The sequence below is a fragment of the Gekko japonicus genome, unplaced genomic scaffold, assembly GCF_001447785.1.
Source record: "Gekko japonicus isolate JY-2015 unplaced genomic scaffold, Gekko_japonicus_V1.1 scaffold2135, whole genome shotgun sequence".
NCBI lineage: Eukaryota > Metazoa > Chordata > Lepidosauria > Squamata > Gekkonidae > Gekko > Gekko japonicus.
This window is the reverse complement of record NW_015174902.1, coordinates 178,314-193,346: the sequence shown is the minus strand read 5'-3', so window position 1 is coordinate 193,346 and position 15,033 is coordinate 178,314. Positions and strand designations below refer to the sequence as shown.

The 15,033-nt window shown below is 44.4% G+C and overlaps 1 protein-coding gene across 1 annotated transcript in view; it reads right to left on the bottom strand.

The window, feature by feature from the left end:
* DTWD2 (DTW domain containing 2) overlaps positions 1-15,033 on the bottom strand; it is a 133,810-nt gene extending 118,777 nt beyond the window's left edge. Inside the window, exon 1 of the mRNA XM_015424995.1 lies at positions 14,831-15,033. Within this exon, the coding sequence (XP_015280481.1) occupies positions 14,831-15,006 (176 nt within the window). The 5' untranslated portion in view covers positions 15,007-15,033. The remainder of the gene's footprint in view (positions 1-14,830) is intronic.

Below are 15,033 nucleotides of genomic sequence, written 5' to 3'. Positions count from 1 at the left end.
AATCATGGGGATCCTCTTCCAGACTTTTGAAAATGATCATCTAATTAAACATAAGTGCTTCATCAACATTTCTAATTTCATAAAAAGATTGTTGAACGATATACAATAAACGTCTTTTTAAGTATTCCAAAGCACATTAACAATCTATTTTCCCCCTTTCTGTATCTCAACTGATAACCTTGTTTAGGACCTGCCACCCCCAATTTAGAGTCAGAGTCTTCCTCAGTGGATCCAGCCTCTCCTTCTTCTTCGCTCTCTTTGGCATCATCGGTCGCACCTTCTCCTGTTGGACTGCTATGTTGACGCAAAAATTCACAAGCCTTTTCAACAGAGTCAATCCTTTCTTTACCATTTGCATATCTGAAGATTAGTCCCTCAGGTGTTAACCATCTGTAGGCCATGTCATGCTTTCGTAGAAATAGAGCCAAGTCTCTATATTTCCTTCTTTTCCTTCTTATCTCAAATGGACCATCTTTCAGTATTCTTATATCTTCCTCTTTTATCTTCAAGGTAGCTCCATTGGATGCTTTCAATAGTTGGTCTCTCACTTTTCTTCAAGAGAATCTTATTGTAACTTCCCCTGGCAGATTATTCTTTCTGATAAATTCTGAATATGATCTATTGACAATATATATTTTGCTTTGAAGTTGATCCGATGTCATCTCTGCCATGGGCGTGAGAGCGTTGCCAACAATCTTAGATTCTCTCCTTTCTCTTCTTGGATACCTTGAAGTCTCAAGACATAGCTTGCTCTTTCCATTTGAAGCTGTAATACTCGAGACTCTTCGATTTGACACTTTTTTTCCCAGTGCCTGCAGTTTTTTGTCCATGTTTTTTGAGTTGGTATCAATCTCTTTAAGCTCCTGCTCCGTTTTTTCGATTTTCTGCGTGTTTGCAGCCATTTGCGCTTGTTGTGTGTCCAGCTTGTTGTCAATTGCCGTGATTTTCTACAGCAGAGGGTGAAGTGCTTCCAATAAGAGCCTTTGAAGTTCTGCTGTTGAGTCCTATCTAGGAACAGAACTCGCAGGGCTGGAACTTCCGAGAAGAAGCTTTGCTTTCGCTTATTTATCTCTAGAGTCCTTCACCGTTGGCGGCGCCATGTTTGAGAATTGTTTACTTTTATCAAAAGTTTGTCAAAGTCTCCGGAAGTTCTTTTGTAACGTGGTAAGCTCTACCTAGCAGTTCAAAAGCAAGAAATTGCAAGTAGATAAATAGGTACCACTTCGGTGGGAAGGTAACAGCATTCCGTGCACCTTGGTGTTTAGTCATGTCGGCCACAGGACCACGGAAACGTCTTCGGACAGCGCTGGCTCTTCAGCTTTGAAACGGAGATGAGCACCGCAACCCTAGAGTCGGATTCGACTGGCTTTTGAGCGAGGGAACCTTTACCTTTACCTTTAAGCTCTTACAGTCTATTTTATTCCGGTCGCTTTTTATAGCTAAATTTGCCTGTAAACAATTCTTAATGGAGGGGAATCCCTCCCCCCCCATTTTCATTTGGGAGAGCCATGAACTTTTTCGTTGTTCTTGCTTATACTTAAACTCACATTTTCGACAATTGCTCGCTTGTATTTAATATCACTTGATCATCAAATGCTTGCTCCAGTGTGCTGATCTTGTTCCCATATGGGACGCTCCATGGTGGGACCATCGGGGCTTGGAGTAGCCCCCCCTCACCAGCTTTTCTCACCTGGGGGGAGCTCTCTAGCGACCCATGGCTGGGAGCCCTTCTCCCGGGCTCCTGGGGTGGCGCGTACAGTCGCGCCCCCTCCCAGCCGTGGGCGCTGGCAGACTTCTCTCGGAGGTCCGGGAGAAAGCTACTGCCATGGTGATCACCGAAAACCGGAAGCCCCTCTTTCAGACTTCTGAGAGGGTTGGAGGCATGATGTCTACCAATAACCTTGGGCAGTCACTAGCCCAAACAGAAGGGCCATGTACTGGTAAGAAATATGATCATATTTGAAGTGCAGGCACCTGTGATAAGAGGGGTGAATAGCTATATTGAAATAAGCATCCTGAAGGTCAAGTACACAAAACCAACAGTTTAGTGATAACAGTTGCAACTCAAAAGACAACATTTTGAACTTTCCAACATTCAGGAAAAAATTCAGATCCCTCAGATCTAGGATAGTCCTAAGGCCCCCCATCTTTCTTGGGTACCATGAAAAACACGAATAGAAACCTATGATAGGGTTCAAGTAAGGACCTCTCTGTCTGCGCCCTTTTGCATAAGGGACGACAGCTCCTGTTCCAATTTAGGCATGGAGTTATTCAGAGCCTGATCAGGATATTGGAGGGGTGGCCATTGCCAAAACCCTAATCTGTAACCTAAACTAACAATTGATAAAACGGAAGTGTCATCAGTGACCTCCTGCCATTTGTCACTGAAGGCAGGCAACCTGTCTTTAAAGATGGTAGGTGGCTGGTCTATTATAGGCCCTAGTACACCTTTTGTAGCCTGTTGTGGCTCTTTAGGAAGTGGCTGATGTTGTAAGCCTAAATGTGTAGCTTTAGGATTGGACCTGTGCCTGTCCTACGCCACAGACCCTGAAAAGGGCCACTGTGCAGGATACTGTGATGAGCGAGGCTGCTGTTGAGAGTGCCAGGAGTATGGCGACTGTGATTGGTGGAATCTATATGTCTGCTAGGGCCTGTACAGAATGGCGGGACCTGCTGTGATGCCAAATGAATGAGCTGTTTGCTTTTTCTTCTTGATTTGGGAAAACAAGATTGTTGGTTGACAAAGTAGTGTTGTTCCCTCAAAGGGGAGGTCTTCCTCCTTGTGTTGGGTTTCAGAAGAAAGAGCTGTGGAGTGCACCCAAGCATGCCTTCTTAGTGCAAGTGCTGATGCCATGGCCCTGGAGGAGGAGTCAGCCGCATGTCTGCCTGCATTAATCTGTTGCTTGGATAAACCCAGTGCTTCTGTCTGGAGAAGTTTACTCAGAGGCTTATCTTCAGGCAGAAGCTCGATATAAGCAGCCATCTTTTCCGAGAGGAACAACTGATATCCTCCCATAATGGCACTACAGTTGGCAATGCACAGGTTGAGTGCAACAGAAGAGTAAACCTTTCTATTAACTGCATTGATTTTTCAATTCTAGCAGCTGGTGAAGAATGCACACCTATTTGCTGTTTCGCCTGCATCTCCTCAGCTCTGAGGGATGAGGCCAGAGAATGGCTGAATAAACAAGAATGCTTCTTGTTGCACCCTGTATAAATTCTCCACCGTTTTGGATGTGGCAGCCATGCTAGCTGGTTTTTGCCAGAGGGCAATAACCTCCAGGATAGGGAAACTGATTGTACCAGGTGACTCTGCATGAAGCTTGCCTAAGATCTTGTCTTGAGGTCTTGGCTTGCTAGAGATCACCTCTATTTCTAATGATTTAGTTATTTGCATCCTTTGCTCTGCGTAGAGCTTCAGATCTTCATTAGGTGACACTGAATCAGGGTACAGTTTCATCAGGGGAAGGGTCTGATGGTAAGTCTGAGCCCGAACCAGAAAGGGAGTTAGCCCTCAAAACCTGCTCTTCCTCGGAATCTGAATGTCCCATAAAGGGGTGGGGAGAAATTGCAGGAGGATACCAAATTGGTGGACCTGCAGCACCATAGTTCTGTGGAAAGGTGTGCCTTGGTTCTGGAGGTGCTTTTTGTGATTGCCACTCTTGAGGTACAAGAGAAGGAAAATAATAATAATGGTAGCCTTGCCAAGGAGGTGGAGGCATAGAATTCGGCCACAGTACTGGGGAGGATGATTCCAATAGCTGACTAGCTACTAAAACCACCAATGTGCCCTGACCAGGCTCTATTTCCCCCCTCTGAGAACAAATGAACCGGGGAGACATGTAGAGAAGGCATTTGTGATGGGGAGACTTCCTTCCGTTCCGTCGAAACCAAACACAGTTTGGCTGGAACCAAAGAGAGGATTGATTCTGGGAGCATCTTGAAACTGGAATGATGCTTCGCCTTATGTTTGGATTTGGAATGGGCTTTCTTAGGCAGAGGTTCCAATGTGCCTGCATTCAGCTGAACGGGCAGGTGACTGGACCTGACATTTCGGTTCTGTCCCCAGAACTGACAGAACTGGAACACTCAATGGCAGCCTCACAAGTTGATCGGTTCTAACCATGGACTTCAAGGGAAAGGATTGACTGTGCTCGGCTGGGGCAGATGTTTCCACTGCCGGGCTATTAGAGCAAGAGTGTGTTTTCTCCCACAGACTTGCCTTTAAATGTGCTGCTCAACCTGAGCAGGCTTTTTGGGTAAACTGGAGGCCAATCTTCTATGTGGTTGTAATTATGGGCCTCAACTAAGCAGAAAAGGCAGATTAGGTGCTCATCTGAATGGGTAACCGCACTGGGTACATTCTTTAAACAAAGCCTTCTTGGACAATTCCCAAAGAGGAGAATTCCCAGGAAAAACCAAAGCTGAAGAGAACACGTCCTCACAATGTAGTGGCGAAGAAAGGGTTGAGGGAAAGGGGAGGAGGCTCCCCTTGGAGTGTTAAAGAAATACCAGAGTAGCTGGAAGAGAGCCTCTGGTGGCTGGCCTGTGCAAGCGCAGTCCCAATGAGGACTGCACAGAAGACTGAAGATGATCAGACTATTCTTCCAGATAAAACCCTTTTAATACATTCTATGTTGAGCTGTCCTTCCAGGTCATCTAGAATTTTCAGTTGGTCCAAAACGCAGCTACCCATCTTTCATGCATAAGACAGAGCACATATGACTGTTGGTCCAAAAAGTTAATTCATAATCTATTTCTTTCCACCTTTAAATCTCTAAACTATGTACATCTTGAAGTGCCTGAGAGGCTCCCATATACTGTCCCATTGCTTGAGATCTGCCAATGAGGCCTTGCTTTGAAAACTATCCAAGGCCATCTATTAGGTCCCTTCTGTAACCATCACACAATATTACCTAACAGCTATTTCAATTGTATTTTTACAAAGCCATCTTCTGCTAGGCTTTTAATAAATGTTCTTAATGACGACTCTTATCCTGATGGTTTTATGTAAACTTCCATGCTATGGCAGCAGATTTCTTTGCTATTGTTATGAGTTCATGATATTTGTAGTTTTATATATCATTTTAATAGGAAAAGCTATCTGAAAATCCAATAAGTATTTGATCCAAGCTGACATCACTACAATAGCTCCTGTAAACAGATGCTTATCAGTTGCTGACCCCAAGTTCAAAACTCTAGTCCACTATACATAAAACTTCAGAAAAATCCAGCTGGTTAGCTGTGTTGGTCTGAAGCAGTACAACAAATTTAGAGTCCAATGGCACCTTTAAGACCTTTGTTGGTCTTAAAGGTGCCATTGGGCTCTAAATTTGTTGTACAACCTCAGAGAAAATGAGCTACAGGTTTTATAACTGAGACATGGAGGCCTGACTTAATAAGGTATCTGTGAGAGGAGAAAACTGCCTTGTCTCCAACTCCAGTAACATTTTCTCCTATCAAGAGCAACACAGAGATCCTTATTGAGTTGATGGTAATAAGGGAAGTGATGTGGTTTAACAGTGTAACGATATGAGCTTATGTTTGTATTTCTGTATAGTGGTGATGCTGCTTATGTGTGTCTCTAGCATGAATACCTATGCAATATGTATTCAGGGATTGCTGTATGTTGTGTGTTGCTTTGTTCTGCATCTCATGCTTGCCTAGAAATAGGCTGGCCTGGGCCTGCCGTTGCACATACGGACCATGTGCGTCCCTGGAATGTATCCCATGACTCTTTGGGATGGAGAAGACACCGCGCCATTGCACCCACTTGGAGAGCTGTGGAAAATCCCCAGCGAACCCCGGCATTCCTGGAATGGAAAGAGCAAGTGACCCTACTCCCTTAATCTGGTTTGGAGATCTAAAGACAATAGCGTTTATGGCTTTGGAGCAGGAACCAGATCTGCAAATCAAGAGGTGTCCATGGGAACGGAAGATTCACACCTTGCCAAAAGGCACCTTTGATGTAGGAGTAGGATCTGCATATTGCCACCACCCCTTAGGAGAGCGTCATCCCCTCGTCATCCCCTCGTCACCCCCTCTTCATCCAGTAGTGATAGTTTAGAGGACGGGTTTGATAGTTTATGGCTGGATAGCACATGCCCCAAAAAGAGTTTATTTAAGGAGAAACTCTCCTTTGTCTCTCTGGTTAACCCACCCTTCCCATAGCAGTGCACTAAGGTGCTACAAGTGACTCTACTACTTAAGTTCTCCGGGAGTCGCGACCCAGAGAGCTCACACGTGGTTTGGCTGGTCCTACCTGTGTGCCTTGGAGTTCACAAGCTGCTGCTTTCGGCTGCCCAGCGTTCCAAGGAGGGGAGTTCTTCCTCAGCTGGACCTCAGATGAGTATAGCCGTGCCCCATTGTGTCTTCCCCATTTTGATGCTTTTGTTATTTTCTATGCTGTAATTGTTCTAATGTACTTTTGTAACTAAGGAGCTTGTATGAATTTGTATGATTCCGATTTTGTATGCCTGATGAAAAACCTTTAGTAAAGACAACATTTATTTAAGGACTAGCGTGTTGTCTCACTTCCTGGACAATAGCGAGCGTCTCATTGGCCATCTGACCTCTGTATAGACTGGTATAGAACTTACGCACAGCCACAAACACCCAAACTTCCTTGGTAGATAACTTGGATTGGGTCTCCAGGAATTTCCTGGAGAAGTTGGCATAACAACAGGATGTGCACAGATTTCCTCAGTATGCATGGTCTGCATGCTATGCTACTATTAAATTAGTCAAGAGAACTGGGTGATGTTACCTTAGAAATATAAGTTTTCCCCAGCCCGAAACACATCATATTTACCATTATGGTATTGTAAACCCTAGAGGCACTCTTTGGCAGTAATCTGGAAACAACAACAACAAAAACACACATACTATATTTTACAGTACATGTCTAACCCCAAGCCAAAACCCCATGTATCTTGGGGTTAGAAAAATGTTCCACTTTTTAAAAAGTGTTTATAGTTGCAGCAGACACTCCATTTTACAATTCCCAAACACCCAGAGCCTGAAAGCACACTTTTACAGGAGATGGAAAATAACTGCAATAATAATAAAACAAAATATTTAATTCTATTTTTGATCTGAGATTTTTTTTCTGTGGAATGTTTTTTTTCCTGGGGGGAAAAACCCTCAAGTATTTTTTTAGGGGGTTTTAAAAAGAGGGGGGAGGGCAAAATCAGTATATTTCTGGAACCCCCCGCCCCCGCCACGGACCTTTTTTGCACGCAGAAAGAAATCTGATACATTGGAGACACTGGCTAAAAACTTCAGAACACTTCCCTGTGAGTAAGCCCCATTGAATAGAATGGGCCTTAGTTCTGAGTTGACCTTATTAGGATTGCTCCCTTTGTTTCTAATGTACGGATGACAATTTCTTCCTGCAAGGAAAAAATGTAGAGCCTCATCACTATGCATTCTGCCAAAAGAGTACAACTATGGTAGGAGTTTACTACAGACCATGAAGCCAAAGTTGAATTGTTATAATCAAACATTTAAATGCTAAAATAAATTAAATACATAATGAAAATGTTTTGCCTGCAAATTATTTTAAGTATACCATTTTTCACTAGATGGCAGTATAGTACCACCAAATAACACAGCTTTAGATACTACTCTTAAACCCAAATTTAACTCAAGATCGTGCAAGCTACCACTTACCCGCAAATTTACTTTTGATGTCTTTATGGGTGCAGTTTACAAATTTCTCACACTAAAAGGCTTTTCATTAAATCTTGTTAAAGCTAATAGAACTGCTAAGTATTTTTCAGATTAAAGTCCTGATGACTTAAACCATCATAATAATAACTGAAAACTGTTTTAACTATTGCCCTACCAACTATGTTAATTAATTCTGACTCCAAAACAAAAAGAAAAATTCTACTTCAGTAGTGAAAAATAAAAGTAAATGACATATTCTTGCATAAACCACCCATCATTTATGGTCATTTCACACATTATGAAATGAAACTCACACATGGAGCACCATTAAGTGCTGGTTGAACATGCATGCATTTAATTGCATGTATTATTACTCTTCCAGGTCATTCCATTGCTGATTTAAGAATAGCAGTCCTCAAACAAAGAAGCTTCAAGGGAACATTACAATGTGATATTGCTAAACTTGGATTCATTCACAAGTTCAGAACAATGGACCCCTGGGGCTGAATAGGACCTAGGATTCTTATCTTACTACATATGCCAATTTTCTGCCCCCAAGCATTCCCTCACTGTTCTAATTAAGCTCATTACAGTATGCATTGTACCTCTGTATCCTTTACACACATTCTTTACAACATCCTACCCACCTTCAAACTAGGATAAGAGAACTATCTTCATTTCTACTCATATCTGACAAAGGGAGCCTTGAATCTTTAAGGCTTATACCCTAAAACTTCCATTGTTCTCTAAGGTGCCACTGGATCCAAGTCTAATTCTATGTATAAACACTGGAAAGATGTTCTCAGGCTGCGGTCACACGGAGCATTAGCCACGATACAGAGACGGAAGATAGGCGGATTTTCTGGGGGCGATCACAGCGCCACATCTGGGAAGCATAGAGCTCCCATGGCGAACTCGAGACTTCCCGCTGAAGATGCGGGGTAAAAAACTAGTACCTGCGAGGTACTAGTTTCTGGAAACCACGGGGCAAGGGCGGGCGCCTGATCGCGTTTCCGGTGGTAGGTTGTGGCATCCGGCGCCCACCCATGTCCCATTGCTAAAAGGTTTTTTCCCCAAGTCTCCACAGGATGCGCACAAGCACCCAACGGCGCATGCGCACACTTCGTTTAAAAACAAACAACACAGCCCCCTCCTCTTTTCCGTACCCCCCCCACTCCTGGCTCGGCCTGCTTAAGAGGAACTCTCTGCACCGGACGGCAGAGGGGGAGGTGCAGGGTGGGGCGTGGAGGGACGGTGGCCCGGCTGAAGCTCCTCCTGGAGGGGACCGGACAGAGGACACATTGCATTCCTCTGTAGCCCTGGAAGGGGTTAAACCCAGAGCCATTTGCTAGGGAGGCCACTTCTTTGCTGCGCCGCAGGATTGTACTGTGATCGGCACCTCCCCCCTAACCACGGGATCTTGACGGGACGTCTGATCGCGCACCTGCGCGTTATTTTGCTCCAGGGCAAACAGCCACGCCCCCCCCCCGCATTCTCCTGCCCGTGTGACTGGGGCCTCAGTTTGGCATCTCCACTGCTGATTCACAATTCAAGATATACTTTTGCACGCTCATGACACCATCATTTCCCTATAACATATTTGCCTATATTAAATTGTCTTCCACACTCCATCTATGGGTATGTGTGTCACAGTGGTTTGAGGGAGAGGTGAAAAGGTCAACCACAAACTAGGTCAAAAGGACAACAGAAACCATGCAACAGCTGAAAAGCAATGAAAGCCCTATATCAGAGGTGGCCATACTTGCTTAATGTAAGAGCCACATAGAATAAACATCAGAAGTTTGAGAGCCACAAGACATGAACAAATATTACACACACCTTTTTATTGAAAAATATGCAAATGAGACTGCCCAAAATAAAAACAAAAGGTGTAAAAACAGATACTGATACTGATATTTATTTGTCCAACGAGATTTATTTGTCTAAGATAGAGAGAGAGAGGTGGAAAGAAAGAGAGAAAAGCGGAGAGATACAAAGAAAGCAAATAGATGGGGAGTGGGAGGTGGAGGTGGAAGGAAAGCAACTTTAAATGCATCTTTCAAGTCCCCCCCCCCATGCTGGCTAGCTCGGCCTGGAGAAGGTATTTAAAGAGGCAAATACCTTCTTCAAGCCAGCTGGTGGGGGGGCCCTTTGGGAACGCAGTTAAAGTTGCTTTCTTTCTTCATCCTCCCCACCACCACCTCAAGCCTACCCAGGGAGGGGAACACTGGCTGGGGAAGGGAAGACCAATGGGGAGGCATGCCTCCCCTTCACTTCCCCAGCTGCCCTACTGGGAGCCACACAATATGTGTGAAAGAGCCGCAGTTTGGCTATCCCTGCCCTATAACACTCCCTTCATGAAGATCAGGTATCCTTCTAGGTGCAGAAATAAATCTTGGATTTAAGAGTGGTCTATCAGATATGCAGATGATACCACTCTAATGGCGGGAAGTGAAGAGGACCTAAAGAGCCTCTTGCTCAGGGTAAAAGAGGAGAGCGCAAAAGTGGGCTTGAAGCTCAACATCAAAAAAACTAAGATCATGGCATCCGGCCCCATCACTCCTTGGCAAATAGAAGGGGAAGTCGTGGAAGTAGTGACAGACTTCACGTTCCTGGGATCCCAGATCACCGCAGACTGTGACTGCAGCCATGAAATTAAAAGACGCCTGCTCCTTGGGAGGAAAGCGATGGCGAACCTAAACAGCATGATAAAAAGTAGAGACATCACCTTGCCAACAAAAGTCCGCATGGTCAAAGCAATGGTATTCCCAGTAGTCATGTATGGCTGCGAGAGTTGGACTATAAGGAAGGCTGAGCGCCGAAGAATAGATTCTTTTGAACTATGGTGCTGGAGAAGACTCTTGAGAGTCCCTTGGACTACAAGTAGATCAAATCAGTCAATCCTAAAAGAAATCAACCCTGACTGTTCCCTGGAAGGCCAGATAATGAAACTGAAGCTCAAATACTTTGGCCACCAAATGAGAAGGGAGCACTCACTGGAGAAGACCCTGATGCTGGGAAAGATTGAAGGTCAAAAAAGACGGGGACGGCAAAGGATGAGATGGTTAGACAGTGTCATCGATGCAACGAACATGAAATTGAGCCAACTTCAGAGGACAGCAGAAGACCGGAAGGCCTGGCGGGAGCTGGTCCATGGGGTCGCGAAGAGTCGGACACGACTGTGCGACTGAACAACAACAACAACGTCTACAGTTTGCCCACCTTATCTTTAAAAGCATTTAACTCATTCTAAAGAGAGCATTTTTCATATGAGGTTTTTTTTCCACCAGTACTCCCCGAAATGTCAAATAATTCTATTGGAAAAATTGGGGAAAAAGTCCTCAAGGGGAAAAAAACTCTTCCCCCTTTTTTTTTGGGGGGGGGTAAATAGGCCTTCACCTCTCTACTACAGCCCATTCTTTTTCTATATTGGCTCCTCCAGAGGTGGGGGGAGACACCATTTTTAAAGTTTTAGAAGTTTTTAAAAGGATTTAAGCTGCAAGCATCTTCTTGCAGAGGAGAATAGGATTTTATGTTGCTAATATTTGGAACTGTACGCTGCTTTGAGCCAGAAGAGAATACTTTTTGTGTTGCAAACAAATACATGTGTCACAGGAATGTAGATGGTTCTCTTGTAAAGCTACTTGATTACTTCTACAAATAGTTACCTTTTAACTAGACTTCTGTAACATAATACAAAAACACAACATCTTGCCTCAGGTAACATGCTGTGTACATTGCTGCTCACACTACCTTTGAATGTTCGTATCCTTAGCCCTATTGCATCCTTCATTGGGTGTCTTATACTAAATGATTACATTTTGTTTTCACTTTCTTTAATCTGTAACCCTGCTTGAGTATTAATGAGAAAGGCTGATTATAAATAATAAGCTTAAAACACACAATAAAAATAAGAGCCCCCTAATCTTTTCCAGAAACATAGCCTAAGATACACTAGTGCTTAAAGACAGGAACAGTTAACCACTAAGAAAGCAAAGCACAAATCGATGAATAAACCTTGTCCTTTTCAGAGTTGTGAAGATAAAACAGAATAATGTCCATACATACATATCACATTTGTTTCTGGGAAAAATGGGTAGAATATAAATATGTTTACAATGGTGGTGGTAAACATTTTTGAAGGACTGACTCCTTCCATATGTCCCTGTGCACCAACTGCAGTAATCAGGCAGCCACCTGCTGGCTCTCCCGCCACTTAAGGGTGGCCCGTCTGGCACTGAGCAGAGCCCAGGCCTTTTTCATCGTGGCTCCAGCTTTGTGGCATGGGCACCCAGAAGAAGTGAAGGGGACTCCCTCCTCGGGGATCCTCAGGAGGCGCTCCAAGGCCTGCCTGTTTGACAGGGCTTTTGAGGGAGTCTGGATTAGCAGGCATCATTTAAGGGGGCGGGGAGGGGAGAGAGATTTGGGGTTATTTTATTTTTGCTTTTAAACTGAAAATCTTTTTAACTATTATTGTAAACCACCTTGAACCATGACGAAAGGTGGTATAGGAATGTTTTAGTAAATAAATAAAATGTATTTTAAATAGGAGTTCTCTTTGGTCACTGCAGAATGATACTGTTTCACCAGCTACAACACATGGTATCAAAGAAATGGGACTCTCTTGAGTAAAATGAAATGAAGAGGGAATACAGAATCAATTTGAGATCTATCCATATACATTTTCTTCCAGAAAGCACTAAATACTGTCCTTATGACAACTGATCTGACCATTTCAGACTGGGGAGGGGGGGAAGCGGTCATCCTCTGGAATAGCAGGGAGCACAAAGCACCTGATGAGGAGGAGGAGATTGGATTTATACCCCGCCCTTCACTACCCAAAGGTGTCTCAGAGCAGCTTACAGACTCCTTTCCTTTCCCTTCCCCTCCCCACAACAGACACCCTGTGAGGTAGGTGGGGCTGAGAGAGCTCTGACAGAAACTGCTCTTTTTCAATGACAGCTCTTATCAGGACTACGGCTTGCCCAAGGTCACCCAGCCAGGTGCACGTGGAGGAAAGGGGAATCAAACCCGGTTCTCCCAGATTAGAGTCCACGCACTTAACCACTACACCAAACTGGCTCTCACCTGAGCTGCTCAAAGTCATGTGACCAGCCCAATATGTCATCACAGCCTGACTTTTTTCGCACATAGGAAAAACAGATGCACACAGAAATGCATCAGGAAGGGTACCGAAATTGAAGTTCTTCCAGTAAGGGGCCTTGACGGCAAGAGAAGCGCTGCCGGTCATTGGTTTCAATTTATTTATTTATTAGATTTGTTTTAGTCACCACTCACCCAGAGGGTCTCATGGCAACTTACAACATTAAAACAAATCACAAATACAAAACATTGACATTAAAATATTAAAGCATTAATGTATTAAAACATAAAAATACATGGCTGCCACTATACCACTATTAAAACAGCCCAAAAAAAATTGTTACCCTCCAAAGGCCCACCTAAATAATTGTCAGCAAGCTGCCAATGTGTTTTCCTATTCGTTATGTATGCCCTCGTATATTCCCTATGTAGGCGCTTGTCTATTCTCTAGGTATGCGCTTGTCTGCTTTCACTTTCCCATGTATGCCTGTTGTTGCAGGAACGTCCGTATCTCTCAAGGCCACAGGTGGTTGCTGGCGGGTAGTAGCTTGGGGTGATCTCATGGTACTATCCATGAGAAGCAAATATGTTATGATTACCCAAGAGCGTTGCTTCCCAGGCTCAATGGCGTGCGGGGGAAGTCCCGCAATTGGGCCTCAGCTTTTTGAATTTCCTATAATCTACTGAGTTCCACGCTTTTGCCTCATTCTGAACAGTGATCCTGTTATGCACCTATTGCTTCAAATAAAGTAAATACCTTTTCTACAAGTGTGTGCTTCGTTGATGCGATGGGAGTCTGTCATTAATTCAGCTTTGCATGCCTTAACAAGTCCGGCAGGGCATGTTCATCATCCAAGACTGCATTCCACATGATAGAGGCCACAACTGAGAAGGCCCTTCCCCTGGTGACTGGTAATTGAGCTCTCCTGGGGCCAGGCACCTGCAAGAGGTCCCTAGATGGTCCAAAGGGAGCACAGGGGGTTGTAACAGGAGAGGTGGTCCCATAGGTATGATGGTCCCAGACCATCAGTGGGAAACCTGGCCTCAGTGGATGGGAAAATATGAACAAAAAATGACAAGGGATCTCCAGGGGCCCATATTATTTACAGGTGATTCTACATTACAACTCAGGCAGAATTTCACTCTTGCAAGTATTAACAGCAGGGCACCTGCCCTTGCCGCGCACCCCCCCCCCACTGGTAAAGTGCCCAACTAGGATTCAGGTGAGCCAAGTTCAAATTTCCACTCTACCATGAAGCTTGCTGAATGACCCTGAGCCACTCATTCACTCTCAATTTAGCTGATTTCAGGGGGAAAGAAGAAAGGGAAAATTATAAACATCACCCTGAGAGAAGGGAAACAACCCATCCCACATTTCCTATTTGAGTTGAAACAGTAATTCAAAAAGGCTTTAATCGCACCATATCTCTAAGCACATACAGGGGACCATTCTGCTGAAGGGAGCAAGGATAGTTTGAATTTTTGTTGCCGTTGTTTGTTTTTAATCAAAACTATTTGAACTCACAGTGATTGCGAACAAGTTACAGGATCCAGTACTATGACAGTGAAAGTCAAGACACCAGTATGGTGCAGAAAGCTAGATATTGTTTCTGAATATGGAGGAACATGGGTTTAGATCTCACTAAACGGGCCAGATATACAAATTCCAGCTTTCTTAGATGAAAGGTGAGATAATATACAATAGTACCAAGAGACAGACTGATAAACAAATGCATAGGGTCGTTGGGGTTGTTTTTTTTTGGGGGGGGGGGGGGTTAAAAAGATTTTTATCCCACCTGCTCCGTCCTCCAAGGAGCGCAACTAATTAAGGTGCTAAACTCACAGAAAGTAACTGGTAGCCCAAGAATTTAAACTGAAATCGGGGCGGGACTGTTTCCCATCTCATAATAAGGGCGTGGGACACTACGATTTATTGCAGAATTGTTCCGTGGAAAGTGGTGTGTGGTTTTTTTTACCCGGAATGTCCTTTAATGGGAAGACTTTCAGTTTTCATAAGCTACAAGCAGTTGTGTACGCGCTCGGCTTTTTCACTCACCCACAGCGGCCACACTCGCATCTGCGAACGGTGGCCTCTACGGGCAGATTCCATAGGCCCTGACAATCGTCCTCGTCCCCCTCCGCTATCGCTGCTTTGTTCCCACTTATCGAATGGTCGGCCATACGCAGGAGATCTTCCCTCCCGTCCGCCGCACTAGACGTCTCTCCCTCCATGGCCGACGAAAGGGCTCCTACCGGAGC